We start from the raw sequence: 27,183 nt of genomic DNA, 5'->3' as shown, positions 1-27,183 counted from the left end.
TCACTCTGTAAATCCATTTAAAGATACACTTCAGCATCAACTGGCAGGATTTATTTACATGAGCAATTGCACTTTTATTTGAGGAAATGAAATTCCTGTACTTTCTCCCAGCTCTGCTTCTGCGGTCCTTCACATCAAAGCTAGTTCATCATCAGCATTTTGGAGCAATGCTTAGCCAGTGCTAATGAGCTTTTTGGCTCAAGTTCTCCTTATCATTTTTCAGAGAATCTTTCTAGCGGTCTGATGGCTTAATGGTGAAAAAGAACTAGCATAAATTATGGATGGTTAAAGGCTAATTTCTGGAAGGAATTAGCCTCCAATAATTCTTTTTCAGCCTTTGAGCGTAGCTGAAACGAAAAGACAGTGTTGCCAAATTTGCTTCATTTCACCTATGACTTTTATCTTTTAGCTTGAGCTGTCCATGACTGCCTGCACTTTGCTTATTATTAATGGCTAATTAGCTTGTTAGTCTCACCTGTTTAACTCCTCACAAATGGCTAGCATAATGCTTCAACTCTGGCTTTTCCTTTTATTTTTAATTACATTTCTTTGCAATAGTTTACATTATATATTACATTTTGTTGTCTGAGATAAATGTTTTATTAAAAGAAAACAAAAATCCACCAAGAAAATTTTTTTTTCATCAGTGATAACCAGGACTACCTTCTTTAATCATTGTACAGAAATATTGTCGAAATAGTCGGACCTAATGTCTCCTATTAATAATAATTTTTAAAAAATTATTTTCAATTGAAATAAAGTGGAACATCTGGACATTTGTAGATTTGTTTGGTGAAGGTATGGTACTCTTTAGATGAACCTGCACAAAAGACATGCACAAAAAAAAACAAGACTCGTCCGAAGTCTTACCTCACGAATCCAGACTCGCGTTCTGTCGCTAATGGTAGCTATGAGCAAACAATAACAATCTGTGGTGGTCATTTGGTTATTGACGTTCCTTGATAATAAAAACGTCATAGAAAACGCTCTATTTCCCTCCAAATTCAATAGGTTTCTCTTGCTGTACTGTCCACCTGACTGGTCACCACATTTCCCTGGGCTGGTTTGCAGTTGTCGCGCTAATCACGTGTCATCCTGTTTGACGCTCGTCACCCTGCAGAAAATTGTCTGAAATCTACTGACACCAGTAGAATTTCAACAGAGGGGAAGAAACTATCACGACGGCCGTTAATCGACTATTGGCTATAAACAAACTGGCGATCAAACAATACAGAATTTAGCCTCGGATTAATGAAATCTTTTAGGATTCTCAAAATCCTAATCCGATTTTGACCAAATCATGGCACAGTGTGCACCTGGCTTAAGTCACATGATTACATTACATGTCTGTACAGTCTCGTATAGTCTGTATTGTCTTGTATAGTCTAAGCTAAATGTATAGTGTGGTTATTTATATCTGTACTTTTGAGAGTCACCGACAGCTGGAACCAAATTCCTTGTGTTTGTCAACACGCTTGGAAATAAACCTGATTCCGATTCAGCACAATTATACTGTACTACATTTTACGGTACTAAATTTTACTACGCAAAATTTCATCCTAGCTAGCAGAGTACCTAGCTTTTGTTCTATACTGTACTGAAACTAATCACTCGTGCTAAGTGATTGCTGTCTTTGGAACTGAAGGTCATGAGTTAAAATCCCAGTATTCGTATTAGCTGCATTCCAAAGCCACCTTGTTTCCGAGTCCTCCAGTCATCTCATGAATCTCATGTAGCCTTCAGCCTGTCCATATAGGGGTTTATGAACATCCATAAACTGCCCATGACCACCTAATAAATTCCTCTCTGGGGGACAGATATAGACATCGGTGGGGACTGTAGAAGGCTTCTCTCATTTAAGAGAAAAAATACGGTAAAAAAAAAAAAGAAGCACCGATAGCGAGAGTGGGCGAACTGTAACGGACCGGGGATGAACGTGGGTGGGCAAAACGCCGACCTCGGTTGTAAAAGTATTACACGAAAGCCTTCAACTTTCATCTCTTTTTATTGACTGACATCTGTTTTGTACTCTGTATACTTTTCACCCGTGGCATTAAAACATTTTCAGGAGAGCATTTTTTTTCTTCACTCCCTTTTCGAGTTCCAGGAACGCATTCCTCTATTTGGAGGTCAAAGTTACCCTGGAGTACAGTAGCTCATTGGAGCGGGTCAGCGATCCTTACTGGGTGGCTGTGTTTAGTCTGGTGCTTGCCTTTTTTTTCTCTTATTCCTTCTTTCTCTGTGCATTGTGTGTTTACCTTGGCTGTCGTTCCACTCCTCCGTTTCTGTCTCCCCGGGTGAACATGAACGTCCACGGTAGTAGAATCAATTATGGCTGCAGGCGATGAAGCAGCGAAGGCACTTTGGTCTCTCGCTCTATTGTTCCTCGTTTCTCCGCGATGTTTATCCGCAACCGAGAATTTTTTTTTTGTATATTTATACGACTGGCAAAGGATCAGGGTGCAGCTTGTTTCAGATCTAACTGACCCTCTTGGCTCGTTGGTATTTCATCATTTTTATCAAAAGAAACGCTCGCCTTGTACAGCACGGCCTCCAGCCAGCACTTTTTCTCTGTTTAGCTTTCGAACGATTTGAAGTTCGGAGAAGAAATCTGACTCTGATCCAGCGCTGAAGGTCAACATCCATCTCGCTGTGCAAACACATCGGGAGCGCGGTGTTAGACAGTGGGGGAGGTTGATCATCAAATGGTGTGCGCTGTTAGGCTAAAAGATGTGCTCATAGAGATAGAAATAGCGAGGCCTTGGATAGCGGAAAAAAAAGATGACGTGGAGATCCGAGACGAGCGCGTGCCCAGGCGCAATCGGAATTTTTTTTTATTTTTAGGAATGGGTTAGCCAATAATTTATGCCTTTTGGCAGAAGAACTCATTCAGAGCGAATTAGAATTATCTCTTCATATACGACTGAGGGGTTGAGGGTTAAGGGTCATGTTTAGGGGCCATCAGGTAACAGTTTGGTGGTTAAACTCATGACCTTCTGATACAAAATCCAACAACTTAACTACTGAGCTGCCACTTTCCACTATTATTTTTTGTTGCTGTTGGTGCTCTCAGACATTATGGTAGCTTGATCATGGGCAACTTCTTGAAGATTAGCATAAGACAGCTACTATTTTTCTTTATTGATTTATCATGTTCTTTAAATTGGAATGACCTTCCCAAAAGGGATTTGCTGTAGGTTATAATAAGTTTTGTGTTTTATTTAAAAATAAATATTTCTTACTGCTGCTTGCTTTCAGACAAGATGGCAGCTTTATCTTCTTTCGAGGATGAGAAGTTAAGAATGAAAACATCTTCAGATTTTTTAGGAAAGGTTAGCAGGGTGCCAAATTGTTAGTATTTCCATTTCTGAATACTTGCTCTTGTTAGCACATTTCGCTGTTGTGTGTGTGTTTTTTTTTTTTTCCTTATCCGTTGCTTGGTTTCAGATGTGACGGCAGCTTCATCTCTCCCACATTAGCATGAGAAGATGAGAAAGAAGACAAACAAACAATCGTTCCGTCTCTGGCTGCCTGCGTTTGAGACGGCAAGACGCTTTTTCCCCCTGCAGAAACTTTGCCACTTTGTTGTTTATTTTTTCCCTCCTTCCTCCTCTTTTGTGCAGGAATGAAGACCCATCTACCCATCTGCCGTTTCCGTGGCGACACTTTTGCTAGGTTTTTTTTTTTGCGTTCCTGGAGGAAGAGGAGGAGGAGGAAGAGACTGCAGAAGCGAGACGTTTGTTTAATTGGCGTGACTGTCGGCTTGGTGGAGGGTAAAGTCTTCTCTTGCTGCTTTTTTTCAGCATGAATATGCACATCTGTGAATGTGTGCATGAATTAACATGGCCAAATGCTCTCCCAGCACTCGGATAAAAGAAGCTCGCAACCTTTTAAACTTACCGCAAATATTGTTCTGGGACAGAAGGCAACTGTGTGGTCGAAACTTCTTTTGCTAACTAAAGCTCACAAAGTTACTAGAAACCCTCACGTGATGTCATAGACTCAATTGAATAGGAAAACTTAGAAGACTTAGTATATAGACATCTAGAATGAAATAAAATAGAATCTGGTATAACAATAGGGATCGTTTATTGCCAGGAAGGAAAACACCAATGAACAGCTTGACAATGGGAGAAATTGTGATTAGTGATTAAGTATGTGAACATTTTTGGGTTTTGGGATCAATCGTGATTATTAATTGGCAATAAAATTAATGCCAATTAGAAACTTGTCCTAGGGAACCGAAGGATCGTGATTGGTCTTTGAGAGCAATGGTGATCACTGGGAATGAGAACAATAATGATTAGTAATTAGTCATGGAAAAAAAAGAAATGGTGGCTGGCCATTAGTAACAAATGTTAATCAGAGATTGGGTCTAAGGAACAATTGTGTTCAGTGACTGTTTGTTGGTAACAATAATGATCAGGAAATGGGTATTGGGAACAAGGGTGATCAGTGATGGAGAAAATGCAGTGGTGACCAGGAGCTAGTCAAGAGAATATTGGTGACTAGAGAAAAGGTATAGAAAACAATAGTGATCAAAGATTGGTTACAGGAAACAGTGGTGATCAGTGCTTGGTTATAGGAACAGTGATCCTCAGTGATTATTTATAAATAACAGCCATGATCAGTCATTGGTTAGAGGGAACAGTGGTGAAGAAGAAGAACAGTGGTGACCAGTAATTAGTAACAGAGAACAAGGGTGAAATGTTATAATGACCAAAGGTGATCAGTCATTGGGCATTGAGGTAATTGGTTTAAGAGCACAATGGTGATCAGTCATTAGTTAAAAGGAACAATAGGGATCATTGATTGGTTATGGAGTACAGTGATGCTCAGTGTTGACCAGTGATTAGTTACAGAGAACAATGGTGACTAAGGAAAAGTTATAAGGACTAATGGTGATCAGTCATGGGATATTGAGATGATTGGTTATAGGTAACAGTAGTAATCGGTCAAGTCAAGTGAAGTTTATTTCTATTGCGCTTTTCACAACAGACATTGTCTCAAAGCAGCTTTACAGAAATCAACATTTAAGATGAATGGTGTGCATTTATCCCTGATGAGCAGCCGTGGTGACTGTGGCAAGGAAAAACTCCCTTAGATGTAATGAGGAAGAAACCTTGAGAGGAACCAGACTCAAAAGGGGAACCCATCCTCATTTGGGTGACATCAAGAGTTTGATCATAAATCTTTCAACAATACAGAACACTGGAGAGTGAGAACTAACATGAGTACTGGAGTATAAGATTATAAGTAATGTTCTTTCTACAGTCTTATACAGTCTAAATGGTTAGTAGCTCCTAGTTTTATGAGCTCAACATTTGTGATCATCACAGGTCCAGCATCAGCTGCTCCATGCCAGAGCCTTTAAACACTCCAGGAGGTCCAATGTCAAAACCACACATGTAGCAGAATCCAATTTGGCTCTGGTACATCCCTAGATGGTTCGGGATGTTTGGGAGTTCGGCATCTACTTCTTCGAAGGTCCATAATCTTCATGAGGTGGGACGTGAATCAGTGGTTAGTTATAAAGAACAGTGTTGACCAGTGATTAGTTACAGAGGATATTAGTAACTAGTGTCTATGGGTGTCTATTACAATTATCATGAGCCCAAAACTTTCTTTTCAGCTATTTAAAAAAAACACACAAATAAGCTCCCGGGTGTTGAGTTGAGTTCGGCAATAAATACGCTAATACATTTTTATTTTTAAAAAAGCATATTTTTCTCTCGAGGCATTTTACATTTTGCTCATGCACAATACAGGCACGTAAGCATTTTCAGGGGTTTCAGTGCAGATGAGCAACTTTTGGGAAACGATTGAACACCACAGAAATGTGGAGGCGGAGCCAGAAAACACGTTTTTTCGAATTGATCCGTATTAGTGTAGACGTTCTGTGGTCTTATTTATTCCTCTCAAAATGTTCTGCTTGCTGTTGAACTGTTTTCTGTATGCAAACTGTATGATGGTGATCAGTAGATACACCAAGCGTTTTTTTATTCACAAATAAATAAAAAAATGAACAACAGATTTTATGTAAACAAAAATGTTACATTTACACACACACACAAAAAAAAAATAGATATCTGATATTGATAGGTAAAGAAGTTACAGTAAAAGTCTTCCCAAAGGAAAATACTTCAGTAAACAGTAACGAATTACGTGATCAGTGTTTGGTTATAGAGAACAGTGGTTATCTGTTATTAGTTCATATCGTATTGTTGAAAGATTTATGACCAAACTCTTGATGTTACCCATATGAGGATGGGTTGCCCTTTGAGTCTGGTTCCTCTCAAGGTTTCTTCCTCATATCATCTAAGGGAGTTTTTCCTTGCCACTGTCGCCACGGCTGCTCATCAGGGACAAACGCACACCATTCACCTTCACTGTTGTTTTCTGTAAAGCTGCTTTGAGACAATGTCTGTTGTGAAAAGCGCTATACAAATAAACTTGACTTGACTTGACTTGACTATTTGTCGGGGACAGTTGCTAACATCTGCTCAAACAGCTGCTAAATTTGCTATCTTTAAACAAAGTTAAAGGAATCTTAAATGTCTAATCACAACAAAGTTGGCAAACACTTAAAGAAAATATTTCACAATCATGACAATGACGATGGAGTTTGTTTGTGTGTGTGTGTGTGTGTGTGTGTGTGTGTGTGTGTGTGTGTGTGTGTGTGTGTGTGTGGAGATAATGTCATTAACAGAACACAAGCATCAATTGCATGTGGACTTAAAAAGATATGCTACGCGAAGTGTCGTCTCTCACGTCCATCATGCTGACTGCTCTCATGCAAAAATAATCAGCTGTTTACTTTTTCCTTTTTACTTCCTTTCACATTTTTATTACTTCCCATCAAAAAGGGAGGGAAAAAAAACGTACACAAGATAAATCCTTTAGAAATCGAGCCGTCATTAGTTGAGTCTCAGATGTCTGCACATCTGAAGCTATGGTGCCATATTTCGATGATCAATGAAGTGTGTTTGTGGGTTTGGATGATAAGGAGAATGAGATGGTGGAGAGAGAGAGAGAGAGAGAGAGAGAGAGAGAGAGAGAGAGAGAGAGAGAGAGAAAGAGAAAGATGTTTAATATTCAATCACAGCCAGTTTTGACAACTTAAAAGCTTAAATGCTCTTGCAAATGCCATTGATAAATCTATTGGAAACTGAATTCGAAATAAACAGACTTAAAAAGACCAAATGATGGGATGATAGACGGACGGACGGCGACTGTCGCAACAGTGACGTGACGGTGAATGAATTAATAAAGAAACGGGAAGGAAAGACACACGGAGAAGAACATCAGAGTGTAAAAAAACGTTTGTGAGAAATACAGAAGTGCGGAGAAGTGCGGAGAAAAAAAAAAGGAAGACCAAAATAAGCAGCTAGAATTTATCAAGGAGAAAAATGGAGAGATGGACAGATAAAGTGTCTAAGCAGCGATACAGAGGATAGCGACAGTTGGAGAATTAGACCAAAGAAGAAAAAAGCGGTTGATAGACGATTGTGAGATGAGACAGAGGTTTAGGGAAGGGACGGGGTGTCAACAGAGACAGAAGGTAATGATAATGATGCAAATTGACTAAATGGTGTAAATATACGTAGTGAGAAAGAAAGAAAGAAAGAAAGAAAGAAAGAAAGAAAGAAAGAAAGAAAGAAAAAAAGAAAGAAAGAAAGAAAGAAAGAAAGAAAGACATGGGCATTAAGAAGGAACACTGAAAAGGAGAAAATGGAAGAAAGACATACAAGAGATGATAGATAGATAGATAGATAGATAGATAGATAGATAGATAGATAGATAGATAGATAGATAGATAGATAGATAGATAGATAGATAGATAGATGTGGACATAAGAGAAGGAAGAAACAAAGAAGCAAAGAGGGTGATGAAGAAAGAGAGAGGTGGAAGAATACTAATAAATAGAAAGATAGAAAATGTTTGATATAAAAGGTAAATACATATAACAGGGCAGAACAAGTGTTAAATGGGGCAATTGGGGAGGGATAAAGAGAGTGTGTGGGGCAAATGATAGAAAAAGCCTGATAAAAAGTAAGTGAGGAAAAAGAAAAGTAAGAGATGTGGAAAAAAGAGTGAAGTCAGATAGCAAGTCGAATACAAGAGGAAGCAAATGAGAACGGGATAGACGCAAGAATAGAAAGAGAAAAGAAAGAGAAAAGCGGTTTAGTCTGAATCGGAATAAAAATTAGGCTGGAATAAATGCTAATTGAATGGAATGGGAGCGAATACGGGAAGACGAAACGCAAAACTCTTCCAGGAGCCGCTAATTTCACTTTGCTCAGGGTTTATGGACCAGAAACTGGAAGGAGGAAAAAGCTGTGGGGGCTCTGTTTTAGAGTTTTAGGCAAAACAACAAAAATAAAAAATAAAATGTGGGGGTTATTTTTTTACACAAACCTATAGGCAATGTCCACACTTATATGTTTTTTCTCTTCGTTTTGGCCTTCCGTCCACACTAAGGCGCCGTTTTCAGTGAAGGACAACATAGCTTTTTGGAAAATGCTCTCCAAAGTGGACAGTTATCATTGTTGATAATTATTGTAAAAAATCATTAACATGATCAGTGTCTTCACATAGATCAGGGGTGTCAAACTCAGTGTCAAATCTGACCCGACGTACAATTATTTTCAGCCCGCGAGATGATTTTATAAAGATCTATTATTATTGTTATTAATGTCCCGGCGATATGAAGCGCTGATAACACAAACTACAGATCCCATAATGCAGTGCTTCAGCGCTACACTACCTGAAAACAGAGCGTTTCAAAACCGATGTGATTCTGAGTAGATGTTTACTGCTCAGAATAGCCCTTCACATTAGTCGGTACCCAAGAAGTAGCTCTCGGTGTCAAAAAGGTTGGTGACCCCTGGTGTAGACGTTGCCACATGCGACTCTCATGTTCAGAAAAATTTACTTCTAAAATAAATCTTTTTGAGTTGCTGAAAAATGGATCGACACTTTGCTTTGTTCACGCATTGATTATTGTAATGCTTTGCTTGTCTTGGTTTTAAAATCCTAGGATTCTGACAAAGACCAGGTCTTGAGATTATATTTCTCTGGTTTTGGAGGTGTTGCATTGGCTCCGGGTTTCGGATTGATTTTAAAACCTATATTCTGACCTATAAGGGTTTTATATGGTATGGCGCCTCAGTGCTTGCACAAATTTGAACTGTCTACACTCCAAGACATGATCTCCACTTATCTCATTCCAACTTTAATTGTTCCTAGGAACCCGTTAACATTCTGTAGGTGATGGCGCTTTTCTTTCCCATGGACCAAAACTGGGTCACTATCTGAGATGATTTGGTCATGTGCAGAGGAGGGACATGGGCTATATCAGTAGGAGAATGCTGAGGATGGAGACACCAGGAAGGAGGAAAAGAGGAAGACCAAGGAGGAGGTTTATGGATGTGGTGAGGGAAGACATGCAGGTAGTTGGTGTGAAAGAGGCAGATGTAGAAAACAGGGGGATGGAGACGGATGATCCGATGTGGCGCCCCCTAATGGGAGAAACCAAAGGAAGAAATTTTTTTATTTTGGTTTTTTATATTTATTTTGATGCTTAGTAAGCGCTTTAAGACGCAACTCTCAAAGGCGCAATATAAAAAAAAGATGATTATCATAACACTAAGCCTTTCCTTTTTTTAGCTAAGAGTAGCAGATCGCTAAGCTAATCCACATCCCAGCAGGGCTACGGCTAAATTTTTTATCGTTGTTTTTGCTCCTGTGGAAAATTATAGTGAACGTGCGACGATAGCTTGAAAAGAAAAGATTAAGAGAGTGAGAATTTGTCCGATTGGAAAGCTTAACGAGTGTGCTTAAACACCCGGAGCCTTTACAAAGTGTATTAATGAGTCGCGCGATCAATGAACGGCTGTAGTGATGAATCGATTCTCGGCCGGACTAATTGACAGGATGAGTGCTTAACTACGCTCTCGAGGGGGAGAAGAGTCAAAGGATCAGATATGACCTCTGAATTACAGCTAAAATCGCTAATTCCATTCGAGAAGGACAAGAAGCGCAACACACACATGCACAAACTTCAGACAAAAGCCTGCGATGTTACAATACAAAAGATTCAAATATAAGGCGTGAATGTTTACTTCAAGGTTGTTAGTTTTTGGGTTTTTTTGCGCATCCAAACCACTTTCCATCTCATCGCGAATGGAGAACACGGTTGTCCATTAGCTAATGTTGTACAGCTAATGAGAAAAAGGTCAGCGCAAAGTCACTCTAAAAACTCAGAATGCTGCAAATGCCACTTAACCATTCAATTTAATTAATGAACAACAACAACAGCAACAACAAAAAAAACCCCTGAATAAATAAATAATTAAAATAAATAAACAGATATGTGGCTTTTCAGATGCCGAGAGGAAAACAGCTCCGGATTTCAGGATGTTAAGAGGCTGTAAGTGGTCTGCTGTGGGCTGCTGGTTATTAGCACACTAGGATAAGTGAGCTTTGATTCTCCAACGCCCACTCATCCATCACTGGACTCACTAATGCTTCTTCTTCAGCAACAACCCTAAAGATTTAACCTAACAATCCCCCCTGGTGATCCTCTTTCACTACACTGGCAGTCCTATAATCATTATCAACCCTAAAGACACCCCCTGATGATGTTTGCTCACAATCCTTTGTACAATCCTTTACTGATGGTCTTTCTTCACCATCCAAGCAATGATCCTCCATCACCACCTACCTTAAAGAGTCTCCACAACAATCTTACCTTAAGCTATTCCTTTACTGTCAACCATAATGATTCTTCCTGATGCCCTCACCATTTTTCTTTCATTACCCTCTTTATTCACGTGTCCATGCCGCATACAGCGGATCTCCACTAAAATAATTAGGACCCTCACCATCCATCCTGGTGATGTGCAGTATTAGCACAAATCCTAGAAATCATATCTCACTCATATTCTTTTACTTCCATCATCTCTCATTGAAGATCTGCTCCCACCACCTAAATGATCCTCCTTCGCTATATAACCTTGAGAACCATGCTTAGCACTCAAACTATTTTCCTTTATCTTCTGCTTTAAAGATAATCCTACATCAACCAACCGTTTCACTTGACCCACCTAAACAAATACCATCTGCCCTAAAGACCCCTCCCTCACCAAACAAACGTTCATCTCTAGCCACCCAAACAAGTTTCCTTAAGGTGGTAGCTTAACGGTTAAGGCATTAAACATTGATCTCAAGGTCATGAAATCAAATCCCAGCCCCACCAAGCTGCCACTCCTGGGCCCCTGAGCAAGGCCCTCAACCTCATAGCTGTGGGATAAAGGTGACTGCCAAATGCCATAAATGTAAATGTATAATCTACCTTAAAGATCCTTTTCACTGATCACTCCTCCTTTACCATCAAACATCCATAAACTTCTAAGTGTTCAACCCTACCCATGCAAACAAACCTTCTTGCCCATCCACTATAAAGATCCTCCCATGGTATTCTAAACAATCTTTCTTTACTATCTGCCCTGAAGATCCCCCCTCACCAAATAATCCTCATTTGCCATCTACCATTAAGATCCTCCCTTTCTCACCAAACACTTCCCCTTCACAACGACCCAAACAATCCTCATTTTCCATCTACGGTACCATTATGATCTTCCTCCTTTACCATTCACTATAAAGATATTTCCTCAACCTTCTCAACAATCCTGCTTTTCCACCTACCCACAAGGCCTTTCATCACTAAATAAATTATCCTACTTCAACTTCACCTTCTCCCCCCAGGATCCTCTCACAATACTCAAATAAGCCTTTCTTACTATTTACCCCAAATACCGTCTTAACCCTAATGATCTTCCTTCACCATGTATCATAACGGCTCTTCTTCAACCTTCCCAATTGCCCTTAAGATTTCTCCTCACCAACCCAAATAATCCTTTACTTTCTACAAGAAAGGCACCCCCCCCCCTCTGCCACCACCCCTTTTATTTAATCCCTTACTTTAATTGTTCATGACAACCCAACTCCAATAATTGTCCTTTACCCTCAAACCTCAAGATCCTCCTTTAGAAAATCACTCGTTTATCTCAGTGATGCTCCTTCTACTATTAACCCCAGAGATCATCATTTCAACCCTCCCTGGGGATATTCTCTCATTAAACTTTGTATCGATTGCCCTTCACCATCAAATTTTAGGTGCATCCCCCAAAAACATATGTCTCACAATTTCTCCCTCACAATCCACAATAATGATTTTTCTTTACCATCAATCCTAAAGTTCCTCCCTTATGATCTTCTTACACCACCAACGCTAGTCTTGTGCCTTCACAATTAACTCTACAATCCTCCCTGAGGTTCTTCCATCACCCTCTCCTGTAATGATTGTCTTCCACTACCATCTTCTGAGATCCTCCCCCAAAAATATGGCTCACGATTCCTCTGTTAAAATCCATGCTACGGATTTTGCTTTCCCCTCAGTCCTAAAGATCATTTACAATCCATAATAAGGATGCGACTTCATCATCCATTCATCCATCTCCACGTCCATAATGGTCATGTTGTTCCATCCTGCAAAACAATTATCGCTGTTCACTTTCCTTAACTACCCTTTCGAGGACCTTTTCTCCTTAACAATTCTATCTTATAACAGCTCGTAGTCATCGTTCTTTACTCATCACCTTCCCTCATTATCCTTCACTGACATCCTCCTTCCAAGCAGGACATTCTTTCCTGTATCATACTCCCTAAAGCCCCGAATCCTCACCTCATCTCCATCAGTCCTCCCCAACTCTACTCCCTTTACAACACAATATCCTCCATGGACTGCTTTTCCGACAAGCTAACAACATCCTCGTGATTTCCTCTCAACACGCTAACACACGGTGCTCCCCAAAGACACTCCCTTTTAAGGAATTCCTTTTTCTATCATGCCTCATCCTCCTTTCATGCAATCCTGCCAAACAGATTGGTACACAATGCTCCCTCATTCTTTCTGGCAGTAATGCACTGGCGTTTCTCAATTCTTTCTCTGTGGGCTGCATCATAGCATGTTTAAGACTGCAACAAATCAATTTCGGGGCTCCAGAAATAGACAGACCAGAAGCTAGCTAGCTAGCTAGCTAGCTAGATAGATAGATAGATAGATAGATAGATAGATAGATAGATAGATAGATAGATAGATAGATAGATAGATAGATAGATAGATAGATAGATAGATAGATAGATCAAATTACTTTAAGAAATCATTTTTTATGTACTGTTTTTTTTTTTTATCAATTGTGCCAATTGATAAGTACAGATAAATATGCAAATATATGTAGATAAGTGAAGCTCAGTAATTAAGGCTCTGGGTTACTGACAGGAAGGTTTTAAACCCTGGTATTGCCATGCTGACATTCTTGGGCCCTTGAGCAAGGCCCTTAACCCTCTGTGCTCCAGGGGCGCTGTATCATGGCTGACTCGGTGCTCTTGTCGGAAATCTCGCTGTGCTGTAATGCAGATGTAATGTATTAACTGTAATGTACTGTACATGTGACATATGAAGAATGGTGGTTTTCCAGGAAAAGATCTCCATAATGGACTCCGACTTCTCCCACTTTGCTGCACTCAATCACGAAACTGTGGATACTTTTAGCAGATGCTCACCAAGCCAAAGAAATCCCTTCAATCTGTGCTTATTCCTTCCATCTGATGGGGCCGAAATTGCTAAAACCCAGCTTTGTCTAACAGCTGTTCTGGTCTGGAAGCCTTGTTTTTTGATCGTCGCATGTGTTTCTCCCAGTGACTTATGTGCTTATTTATTTTATTACAACTCCTGTTCTCTGATTAATAAACTAGCATGAACATCATCGCACACGACTGCGCTACTCCTCCACTATCGTTATTGTGTTATAAGGAGTATTAATAATGCAGCGTATTGGATTTTTTATGTTCTAAGTGGCAAACTAGGCACAAGCCAGGTCCCTTTTAAACTCCAGTCAGCACCAGAGAATACTTCATAAAATGGAAATAAAAGCAGTTTGTTCACCTCATTTCGTTTGATGGATAAAAAATAGAACAAAAATTATACTAGAAGTGACAATTTCAATACTAAGAACACGATAATTTACACAATAACGTCTGAGGAGCCGCTAGCAAAAAGTTGACCTCGATCGATTTCATAAACAACAACTGCCCAAACCAGTTCTGGTGTCCAATTTCTCTAATGATTACAAAGACGTTGTCTTGACACTAAACACAAAAGCCCTGAAGATTCGCCTTCTGAATGCCATTCTCTCCGTTTACTCTCAAAAGAAATGAAATGATTTGAAAAATCCACCATTGAAATAGTGGATGAAATGACACACACACGCTCAGCAGGCGGTCTGCTGTATACATAGCTACACAGACACAAACACACACACACACACACACACACACACACACACACACACACACACACACACACACACACACACACACACAAACATGAGCCTGTAGTTCACCCAGCTTTATAAAGATATAGGCTTGTTCCTACCTGCTCCTGATGACAGCAAGGTGTCTGAAACAAGACGAGACAAAAATGAGACAAAATTTTGAGAAATGAAAAACAAAACAACACACACACAAACGCACATATCAGGTTGTGTAAATGTCACAATATAGAGGATTTATTTCCTAATTTATGGGCAGTTTTTTATGTTTATTTTTTTATTAATACATTTAATAATATCCTAAAGATTCACTACGGACCCTCGAATCCCCTTGGGAAGTTTTCTCAGGGGGGAAAAAGTGTCACGCAGTTTTCAACCCAATGCATCGAAACCCGCATTCACACTTCAGCACGTGTCAGAAAGTGTGAATCCGAAGCGTGTTGAAATCCTGAACGTTATTTACCTCTAAATAAAACGACAGGCGATGCGACTCGAGGGTTTTTTTTTTTTACGTAAAAAGTCTCTTCGTCGTATTAATCTGTTTCTTAATGATAATTTTTAATGACAAGGTGAGAACGCTGCTGACACGAGCCAAAACTTTTTCACAAACAAGGAACGACAGAGCTGTGTAAAGTGTGTGAGGGAAAAGAGAGCGAGAGATAGAGAGTGTGAGAGAGAGAGAGAGAGAGAGTAAATACAGTAAATCTGGATTATTGTTGCTATAAACCCTTTTTACAAGGACACTGTTTGTATACTCCCTTGGCTTCATCCTTATTTAATAACTCATCCAGATAGGAGAAAATCATATATTACACGGCCGTCTCCTCGTTGCCTGGACATCCTCGAGCGATTTTTACGCTGGCTCGAAGCCCAAAACAAGAAGTCATGAAGGACTTGGAACGATTGAGAGAGAGAGAGTAGAGAGAAAGAGAGAGATGGTTTGCGAGAACACTTGCGTTTCGGTTGCCAGATCACGTCTTAAACCTTAAAAAAAAAATTCCATAGTTGAGATTCACCAAAATAGAGACTGCAGTGCGATGAAATTACGGAGATTAAACCCAGAAGAGATGATCGTGAAATGGATTAAATGTTAGCGTGCGCCGGGTGACCTTTCGAACCTCGCTGCGAGTGTTTTCTCGGCCCGTGCTTGTATTGCGCTCCCAGACGACTTCAGATCCACAACGCTGAAGAATTGAATACACCCACACTAACACACACGGCATGGAGTGAGATAAAGAGATTTGTGTGTGTGTGTGTGTGTGTGTGTGTGAGTGGGCGTATGTAAATGTTTCTGGTTGTATAAATATCGATCGATAGATAGATCCCTGATCCCTGTGCACAAGCCCAACTCCATAAAGACCTGCTTTCCATACATTACACTAGAAGATCTCCTGCTACAGATCTTTAAACCCTTCTAAACATCTTCGGGATGAATTTTTTTCACGCTGACTGCACCCCAGGCCTCCTCACCTCACCTACATCACCTACCTGACTTTACTAAAACCATTGTGGCTGAATGAATCTCCACAACATCCAATAGAACATCTTCTCAGAAGAGTGGAGGTTATTATGAGAGCAAACACGGACTAAATGTGGAACTGAATGTTCAGGAAGCATCAACCGATCTTATTGTCAGGTGACCACAAATGTTTGGCATAATAGCGTAGAACAAATACAGGAGGAAAGAATAGGAAAGAAATAGGAGGAATAGAACAGAGTAAACAGGAAGGAACAAACAGAATTATGCAAATGTAAAAGGAAGAATAGAAACTTTTGGAAAAAAAAAGAAGCGAAATAGGGAACAGAAAAAGTAGGAACAGCAGTAAACAAAAAGAAATGGAAAAATCGAAAACCACAAATGGAATCAAATAAAAAAGTAAAAAAACGAAACAACGGAACAGAAGTAGAACAAACAGGATCAAGAAAAAAGAATTGAATGAAAAAAAATGGAAAGATGGAGTGATGCATGGTGTTTGGCTTCAGCAACACAATACCTTTCTTTCATTCTATAAGATAATGAGAAATGATGGCTGTATCGCTCTTTTCTCTCTCTCTCTCTCTCTCTCTCTCTCTCTCTCTCTCTCTCTCTCTCTCTCTCTCTCTCTCTCTCCCACACAGAGAACTGATGAAGTGATGCACTGATACATTGTTTACTGTGGAAGTGTCTTGAATGATCTTTATTAATTCTAATAAACAGATACATGATACACATTCAATTACACACAGAGTGACGAGCAACTAATATCATAACGTAACTTTATATGTGTGTGTGTGTGTGTGTGTGTGTGTGTGTGTGTGTGTGTGTGTGTGTGTGTGTGAGAGAGAGAGAGAGAGAGAGAGAGAGAGAGAGAGTAAAATAGATAGATAGATAGATAGATAGATAGATAGATAGATAGATAGATAGATAGATAGATAGATAGATAGATAGATAGATAGATAGATAGATAGATAGATAGATAGATGTGTATGTATAGTGTCTGTGTGTATGTCAATGTGTGTCTTTGGATGTGTGTATTTAGATGTGTGTGTGTATGTATATGTGTGTATTTGGATGTGTGTGTATGTACAGTATGTGTGTGTAAGTGTATGTATGTGTATGTATAGTGTCTGTGTGTATGTCAGTGTGTGTCTTTGGATGTGTGTATTTAGATGTGTGTGTGTATGTATATGTGTGTATTTGGATGTGTGTGTATGTACAGTATGTGTGTGTAAGTGTATGTATGTGTATGTATAGTGTCTGTGTGTATGTCAGTGTGTGTCTTTGGATATGTGTATGTATATGTGTGTATGTGGATGTGTGTGTATGTATAGTGTCTGTGTGTATGTCAATGTGTGTATTTGGATGTGTGTGTATGTATATGTTTGTATTTGGTGTGTGTGTGTGTGTGTGTGTGTGTGTGTGTGTGTGTGTGTGTGTGTGTGTGTGTGTGTGTGTGTATACACTGTATGTGAATGTATGTGTCTATATGCCAGTTTTGTCATAGAAATAAAGCACACACTGAAACTGAAAAATAAAGAAAATGAAAGAGAGAGAGAACCAGTTACTTGATCTGCATCTTTTAAATGTGATAAATAATTCAATGTGTGTGTGTGTGTGTGTGTGTGTGTGTGTGTGTGTGTGTGTGTGTGTGTGTGTGTGTGTGTGTGTGTGTGTGCGCGTGTGTGTGTGTGGTGTGGTGTGTGTGTGCGTGCGTGCGTGCATGTGTGTGTGTTTCCAGGCATCCATGCTGTAATCTGAATGACAGAGCAAGCGACTCGCGCATAGCCAGATGTGTCCTGGCAAGAACACAACAGCAGGGGGTCTGATCTCTCTTTCTGTCTCACACACACACACACACACACACACACACACACACACACACACACACACACACACACACACACACACACACAAAATCACTCACTCACAGACAGTTCCAATGTTCCAGTGCCAGTTTTCCTTAGTTTTCAGCATCAGAGGAATAAGTAAATGTGTGTGTGTGTGTGTGTGTGTGTGTGTGTGTGTGTGTGTGTGTGTGTGTGTGTGTGTGTGTGTGTGTGAGTGAGTGAGTGAGAGAGAGAAAGAGAGAGAGAGAGAGAGAGAGAGAGAGAGAGAGAGTGAGAGTGGAAGTGATATATGGATTGGATTTAACTGCAGCTGTAATGAAATATAAGCCAGGACTATTATGTGAAAAAGAATAGCATTTAAAAAAATGGAGGAAAAATGGACTAGAAGTAAATAAAGTGGCTTAAAAGTAAAATATTGGAATGAAAACAGCTCTGGATAATTCTCTCCGACTCTCCGAGCCAAGTGCGAGGGTGCGAGTGTGTATTCTCACCGCAGGAGAGGAGCCTGGTCTATTTCGAGCACAGTGCGAATGTGTGTTTTTATCATCATTATGCGCATGATGGCCAAATATGATGGGAAAAGGAGCGAATGAGTGGAAGAGCGAGGGGGAAATGGTAATTACACGTTCTCTCAGCAGCTGATGATGGAGATACGCAGCATGAAGGGAAGATTTAGTTTTTTCTCCCTTCAACCAAATTCATTTCGACTCAAAGTTGTGACAGCATTAGAGCAAGAGTTTTTATTTTTTCCCTGAGATCGAGCTTGTCATATCATATGATGAGACCTTGAAAAGAATTCCCATGATTCTTTGCAAGAAGTTTGCGAGTTGGACTGTTTATTTACAGCCAATATTTCTTACTTCCTTGGTTTTTGGGCTTTGAGAATTCGAGCCGAGTGTCAAAGACAGTCAGCAGTTATTATGCAAAACCTCGCTAATGCTACTTTTGGATGAAATTAGCCTGGACGAGATCAAGCCAAGATAATGGGAGTGTAGTCTTTTATTGTACTTACCTACAACCCAATTTACAAAACAGTTACTTCTGCATACTGCATCTATTGCAACAGCATGCATTTGTAGTAGAAGAGTCTGTGTGCTGAACTGGCCTGCAGTCTAGACCATTAGGAAATGAAAAACACAACAAAGGACACCCAAAACTGTTGAGCAGCAAGAATCAAGTATAATAGACATATAAGAAAGAATTCCTCTCCCAAAATCTCAACAACATCTCAGTTCCCAGATGTAAACAGACATGCGATGCAATGGGATGCGATGCTACACAGTGCTAAACATGGCCCACAACCTTTTGAGATGTGTTTTTTTTTTTTCTTTCCTAGTTTTTTTCCCTTAAAGGGTATATATTCTCAGATTGGATTTATGGATTTATGTGAGATTTATGATATTTGCAAATCATTGCATTATTTACAGTGTCCCAACTTTTTGGGAATTGGGATTGTATACTGTGTAGATTCTTCTAAAGCCTTGTCCAGACTACATTTTTGATTGAAAACGCTTTTTTTTTTTTTTTTACAGCGTCAAGTAAAAAAGTAGCTTTTTGAAAACACTCTCCAAAGTTGATACATTTAAAAACGCAGTTTTTGCGGCACAGTCTGGACTGTGTAAACAAAGGTTTTCGATAACGATTTTTAGTGCAGTAACGTTACAAATACCCACAAAGTAAACAAAATGACTCGGGTCGAAGTCTCTTACATTTTGTTAATGCAACTTAAATTAAAAAATGTAAGTTGGACTTGGATCGTTTTTAGACGAAAACGGTTTGTTCCCCTTTCCTGACTCCTCCTTCAGAAGCTTTCACAAATTCCATCTCCCTCCTATAGATGATTTGATCAATCCCATGTCTTCCGACCAAAGCTTTGACCAATCCCACCCACTTTCACAGATGTTCTTGACCAATTCCCCCCAGACCCCTTAAAAATTTTAATAAATCCAACCTACATTTTCAGAAAATTTGACAAATCCCACCCGCTCCCACAGAATGTTCAGTCTCTTCTACTGCACCTGCAAGAAGTTTAGCCAATCCTGCCCACTCACATTTTTGTATATATATAATTTATATATATAAAAAATCTGTTACATTTTCAAAAATAGAAAGAAATGACTAATTTCAACCACATGAATAAGGAATAGTAACACACTGCATAGTTCCACACAAGCAGCCAGTGTCCTCTTATTTTAAGCTACAAGACCTTTCTTTGTCCTGCACATTTTAAACCTGATTGCTCTGGGCTGTTTCCACAAAGTTGGAGGCACACATTAGAATTCTCCTGTGCACCAAAAAAAGACCAAGCACCATGAAGATATGCTTTACAAGAGGTTGAAGTGGTAGATCTTCTGCTCCAGAACTCCAAACCTTTTGAACACCTTTGAGATGAATATGATAGCTGACTGCACCTCAAGCCTCCTCAGCTTCTCAGCTACATCACTACCTGACTTTACTACCCTTGTTGCTGAATGAATCTCCACAAAATCTAGTTTAACATCTTCCCAGAAGAGTGGAGGTTAATAATAATGGTGGAATGAGGACTAAATGTGGAATTAATTCATGTAAATTAAGTGAATTAAGGATAAAAATGGCAATTCTAGGAGAAAAAAAGACCCAGACGGATTAAGCTCCAGTACCTGCACTACCTGTGTCTGCCTGCATTTCAATCTGTGCAGTGGATAGTATGAATTTTGGAGAACTTGAAAAAGCGTCTGTTCTTCAGTCTTGCTCATCTAAATGCCTACGGCTTTCCTTCAAAATACGATATTTGACCAAGATCTCCTCCCTGATGACCCACATTTCTGTGTCAATGATACTACCCCAACCAGCACTTTTCACAATAATTACATCGAGCCATTGCACACAAAGCCGCTGACTTTCTCAAGGCAAATCTATTTAATTAGTGCACCATTTTTGAACACTGTCACAGGGAGTCTTTATAGAAAGTAGGGTCTTGAGCTCGATCTCTAATGAGCAATCCACAGGCGAGAGTGGTGAGGACAAACCTCGTAGAGATGACATGAGGAAGAAACATTGAAAGAAATCAGACTTTAGTGGTTAATATTCTGACAGTCAGTGGAGGTAAAAATCACAGCACTGCAGAAGAAATTTCCTCCAGTGTTCAGTTCAGTGCGACTGGATTCTGCCAAACTTGTGAGTGCTGAACATACTTCCAGGACATATGCTGTTCCTCAAAGGTTCTTCAGATGGTTAAGTGTTACATTTTTAGCTGTTATACCTATAAGGTTGGAACTTGGAACCTTTCCTTATTGGGAAACCCTAAAAAAAAACATTGAAGGGTTGCATGAAAGAGAAAAAAAAGAGAAATGTAACCTTTTTTACATTTGCACTGTGTAACACCATTGAACCTTGTGTCTGGCTGCCAACTAATCGTCATTTGTTTGCGACGAGAAAGTGATTCAACTGGCTCCAGTGAAGGAAGTGAACAAAATGCTGCAACATTTAATTATTTTTTTCCTGGATGTGAGCTGTTACACTGAACGGCGAGGTGCTAACTGGGCCGAAGTACAGAGCTGCAGAAATGCCATCTGTTCCTGAAAACTTGGGCAAACAAAAAGAGAAAATAAATGCTAAATAAGAAACATTTTAACTAGTTGTTTATATAACAATCTGATCCTTTTACAGAGAAACATGCTTGGCTGATTTATGTGATTCCTATGTGCACTTGTTAAAGCTTTGTTTACTCCATGTTTATGTTTCTGTAAAGTATTTCTGACCAAGAATTCCCCAAGGATATTTTCTCAGATTGTTGAATCTATTTGTTAAATGTACATTACAGTAGAGTGGATTTCAGACCGGAACATTTATCTTCGAATGCAGAACCTTTAACCATCAGGTAACTACTGCTTTGTGGTATAAAAGTACTTATTCGGTGGTAGCTTAGTGGTTAAGGCATTAGCCTTTGGAATCGGAAGGTTGTGAGTTCAAATCCCGGCCGCACCATGCTGTCACTTCTGGGACCCTGAGCAAAAAGGAAAATTCTCAGATGTATGAATGAGATAAATCCAAGTTCCAATCTAAGTGTGTTTGCCCAATGCAATAAATGTAAATCGATCAAGTGTGTACAATCCAGGACGCATATCTAATTGCAGTCACTCGACCGCAAAAAATATCGGATTGAAGATTTGTTGCAAAGCCCTTAACTAAAAAAAAGAAATACTCGACCAGGCTAACTGTGCTCGAAACAGAAACGCAGCTGCCAACGTTTAGGCGCTTTTACTTTAACAACTTCCAATAACAGCATTTAAAAACATTAATATGGATTATACTCATAAATCACACTTGTGATACTTTCGCAACTGTTTTATCCAATTTATTAAAAATTCCTACAACAAAAACAGCTCATAACACTTAAAGCTTTTTTCAAAGCGTAACCCTGGACATGCTAAAAGCACAGCTGGAAGAAGCATTACTTAATTTACACTTTCATTTTTTTTTTTTTTATAAACTGAATGATTTATTATGAAAATGACAGATGGTATTTTCTTCAGCTTGCTGATCCATAGAGTTTCACGCTAGCTCCCTCGCTGAGAGCACACGCTGGGACGGGAACGATTTCAGGCCAAAACGCCTGGTTGGGTTTCTTCACATAATAGCACACGAGGACCGGCGACGTGCGGCTGCATAACCGTACTGGGTTACCGTAGAATGGGATCAAAATAAAAAAGAAATTGTCATTTTGATAGCTGACCTATAAATGCTTTTCCTGTTTTTATATATATATATATATACTCTTATACCACAGCTTTATAAGCTCGTCATTTCGATATCTGACCTATAGCATTTATATGCTTCTCGTGGTCTTTATATACCATTAAAACTCCATGGGCCAGTGGTAGCTCAGTGGTTAAAGCTTTGGGTTACTGATCGGCAGGGTGGGGTTTTAAGTCCCAGTATTGCAAAGCTGCCACTCTTGTGGCCCTTGAGCAAGGCCCTTAATCATCTGTGCTCCAGGGCTTTTGTATCATGCAATGAAAAAAATTTCACAGTTCTGTGAAGTACATAATACAAATATAAAGTACCTTTCTTTCTTTTTCTTTTCTTTCATACTATGAGGAAGTGAATGAATGCAACTGCAGGCAAAACTTCTTTATTAAATTGATCCAATTGAAAAAATCCCAAATGTAAACAAGGCTTGAAGGCAAGAACCATAACAAACAACAAATAATACAAGACTAGGTTGTAGCCATGACCTTGGAGCAGGTCAAAAAAAAATTGCGATTATACAGTCCCAACCTGATACCGTAGTGTTTAATACGTAACTTGGTGACTGACAGTAGTTCTTTGTGTGGGAGCCATAAAGTAGCCTTTGGCAGCCATATTTAACTATTGATTGGGAATTAGAATGAATGGCAGGCTTCGATCTGATAACAACATTGTAATGTGTATATATTACAAAATTAGATTACATTTACAAAACTTGGCAGACTTTATCCAGAGCATTGGCTGCCTGCTTAAGAAGTGGTGGTTTTGGGATTTGAACTTATGTTATTTCAATCAAAAGCCTGGTGTCTTGCCCACTGAATGACCTTTTCCCATAATATAATTTTTGTCATGACTCTCTATATACAGATTCAGTAATTAGGTTGAATTTGTGATGTTTTCTAGGAGAAGATTCTAAATTACTATCTATGAAAGGAGTCTCCGGTGTCAGAGATGAAGTTACATTTTAAAATCTTCAGGACAGACGAGTTTATACTTTGTTGTCTTTTGTCTTTTGTCTGTTGTGTTCAAAACAACAAAAATACAGACTGTTTGTAGCTATAACGTAAGTACTGGGATAGTTTCTGTTGCCAAATTCGAAATCTTTGTCCTGACATTTAAAATGTTACCAAATCTAGAATGAATCTGTAGAATTTTACTACTAGACAAATCTGTAGAATTGTAGTAATAGGAGTTGTAACGTTGTGCGCATGAGAGGTTTTTTAAAACTCAATCCATCATAAAAAAAAATTAGGTAGTGTTGAAACTCCTATGAAATGGCTAATAAGTATGCAATCTCAGACACTGATTATTTCACCCAAGTGGTTCATGGAGAGAAAGTTTCACACACATGTAGAGAGGGATTCACACATCCTGCTGTGGCTGTGAACTCACTTTCCGTCGGGGTTGAAGCCATTGGGATTAGTAGCATGAGCAAAAGGACAATTGGTGCAGTTTTAAAGACACACACACACACACACACACACACACACACACACACACACACATACACACACACACACACACCTACCTCAATTACAATATCTATTAAAGCCATGCCTAAATCAAATCTTAGCAACACAAAATAAATATTCAGTAGGGTTTTTTTTTTTTCATTTTGTCTTTTTAATTAAAGCTATGGAAAAGTTGTGAGGACCGAGTGTTTACGAGGACAATTGTCATTCCTACTAGATCATTATTATTCAATCTCAGTGTAACCTTAAACATAACATTTGCACACTGTGGGATTTTGTTTAAAAGAAATCCTCATGGGGACCACAAGGTCAAAACTGTCAGAACATTCTGGTTACCATTTGTCGTGTCCCCATAAAACTGCTTTTTTTTTGTCAGATCTTTCTTTCCTTTTAGGGATATTTGGTGTCTAGTAGGATATGAAGACATGCATACCACCCCCACCCCCCCACCCCTGCACGCACACACACACACACCCACACCCACACACACACACACACACAAAAAAATAAACCCCACCCACACACACATACACCCCTCTCCAACACACACAGTCCTGGTAAATTTTAGCAGGATATAAAAACATGATCATTTACCCACCTCCTCAAACTAACAACCACCCACCTCCCCAACCAACACATGCACAGACACAGACACAGACACACACACACACACACACACACACACACACACACACACACACACACACACACACACACACAGTCCTGATGTGTCTCCTGGTGTTAATGCCATTACATTTGTCTCTATAAACCCCGTTGCTCTCGCGGTGCTCCTCGCTTCATGAGTGTAAAATCGAAAACAATCTGTTTGCTTTAATTAAAATTATTCCCACTGCGGCTGTTTATAAGGCCACAGGCTCAGAAGCTCAGTGTGAGCGGGCCGCAGATTAGCGATGGGAGACTATTACAAACAGGTCTGTTGGACAGAGGAAACGGATCAACGGCTTCCTGAGTGTGTGTGTGTGTGTGTGTGTGTGTGTGTGTGTGTGTGTGTGTGTGTGTGTGTGTGTGTGTGTGTTTATATGTAGTTTCTGTGTATCAGCTTCCACTTGAACTGAGTAAATTTTACTTCCATCCTTTACATACTAAAAATATTAAAACTCTCACAAGGTCATTAGTGGCAAGAATACACACTTTCCCAATCCTGACAGAAATGTAAAATAATCCCTTATTTCCCAAAATATTCCAATTCCCTTATAAAATTAAATCAAATAAACATATTAAAGATCATATTCACATCTTTTTTAGTGGCAATTATCGTGGGGTGCATGTACGAGAAATTTTTCAAGGTGTAATCTTCTTCTTATTCTTTCGGGCTTCTCCCATTAGGGGTCGCCACAGCGGATCATCCGTCTCCACACCCCCCTGTCCTCTACATCTGCCTCTTTCAAACCAACTACCTGCATGTCTTTCTCATCACATCCATGACCCTCCTCCTTGGTCTTCCTCTTTTCCTCCTTCCTGGTGGTCTATCCTCAGCATTTTCCTACTGATATACCCCATGTCCCTCCTCTGCACATGTTCAAACCATCTCAATCTCACCTTCCTCACCTTGTCTCCAAAACCTCCTACATGCGCTGTCGCTCTTATAAACTCATTTCTAATCCTGGCCATCGTCGTCACTCCCAACGAACATCTCAACATCTTCAGCTTTGCTACCTCCAGCTCCACCTCCTGTCTTTTACTCAATGCCACTGTCTCTAATCTATACAACATCTCAGGTCTCACCACAGTCCTATAAACTTTCCCTTTCACTCTCACAGATACTCTTCTATCACAAATCACTCCTGTTATTACTCTTCTCCACCCACTCCACCCTGCCTGCACTCTTTTCTTCACTTCTCTAACACACTCTCCATTACTCTGCACTGTTGACCCCAGGTACCTGAACTCCTCCACCTTCTCCACCTTTTCTCCCTGCAACCGCACCCCTCCACTGCCCTCCCTCTTATTCACACACATGTACTCTGTCTTACTCCTACTGACTTTCATTCCCCTTCTCTCCAGCGTGTACCTCCACCTCTCCAGGATCTTCTCAACCTGCTCACTACTCTCACCACAAATCACTATATCATCCGCAAACATCAGTCCATTGATACTCCTGTCTGACCTCATCCTTCAACCTGTCCATCGTCACTGCAAACAGGAAAAGACTCAGAGCCGATCCTTGATGCAGTCCAACCTCCACCTTTAACCAGTCTGTCATTCCTACTGCAAACTTCACTGCTGTCACAATGTCCTCATACATGTCCTGCACCACCCTCACATACTGACACACCAGACTTCCTCATACAATACCACAACTCCTCTCTCCACCCTGTCGTACGCTTTCTATAAATCCACAAACACACAATGCAATTCCTTCTGTCCTTTTCTATACTTCTCCATGAACATTCTCAAAGCAAATAATTCGTCTGTGGTGCTCTTCCTCGGCATCAAACCATACTGTTGCTCACAGATGGTCACCTCTTCTCTCAGCCTGGCTTCCACTACTCTTTCCCATAACTTCATGGTGTGACTGAGCATAAATACCCTGTAGTTGTCATGGTGTACTGATGGTAAAAAATATGAAAAACAATATAAAAAATAAAAAAAAAATAATAAAGAATATTAACTATACAGTTTGTGCAGGGAATGTAAAGTGAGGCAGTGCAATGAATACATAAACAGTTGCTTCCCACTTTGCAAACTTTTGCAGATACGAAAAAAACCTGTGTGAAATTTGCTCGGAGTCGAAAAAATAACATGATACGCATGGACTCGGGTGAACAAATTCTTTTAAGTGAATACAATTTTTATTTATTTTTGATTATTTTTATTACTTAATACAAAATATTGTATACAGTATTTCGATTATTTCGCGTCAACAACATCATTAAAAAAAAGTATTTGGACAAATTGTCATTTTCAGCCAGATGTGGTTTTTCCTCGAACTGATTAAGGGATGTGCTGCATGTGGCATTCATAGAATTTGATTTCGTAATTTTTTAATCGCTGTTCCGAGATACTAAAGACACACGATGTGTTCACACGATGCGATTCATCATTGAGAAAATCTAAAAAAATATTGATAATACAGTATTATTCTCTGGTTCAGAAAATCGTATCAATCAACAGAGTCCCAGAGGTGATGGGTGTAGTTTGGGTTTGAGTGATCAGTGGACCACTAATACACCAGTTCTACTCATTCAAAATGTATTTATGCGATTTGGACAAAAGTATTTGGACAGATGACATTTCCA

The 27,183-nt window shown here is 39.6% G+C and overlaps 1 protein-coding gene across 2 annotated transcripts in view; it reads right to left on the bottom strand.

Annotated features, from left to right (window-relative positions):
* Positions 1 to 27,183, bottom strand: part of LOC310714857 (cadherin-4-like) — a 346,409-nt gene that overhangs the window by 170,020 nt on the left and 149,206 nt on the right. Inside the window, exon 3 of one of the 2 annotated variants that reach the window (XM_083520863.1) lies at positions 14,501 to 14,524. The exons of the other annotated variant lie outside the window; for it this stretch is intronic. Within the exon in view, the coding sequence (XP_083376989.1) occupies positions 14,501 to 14,524 (24 nt within the window). The remainder of the gene's footprint in view (positions 1 to 14,500; positions 14,525 to 27,183) is intronic. 2 annotated transcript variants of the gene reach the window in all.

Source organism: Silurus aristotelis (assembly GCF_946808225.1).
Source record: "Silurus aristotelis genome assembly, chromosome: 19".
Taxonomy (NCBI): Eukaryota; Metazoa; Chordata; class Actinopteri; order Siluriformes; family Siluridae; genus Silurus; species Silurus aristotelis.
Note: the sequence above shows the minus strand (reverse complement) of the source record. Positions and strands in the feature narration are given on the sequence as shown.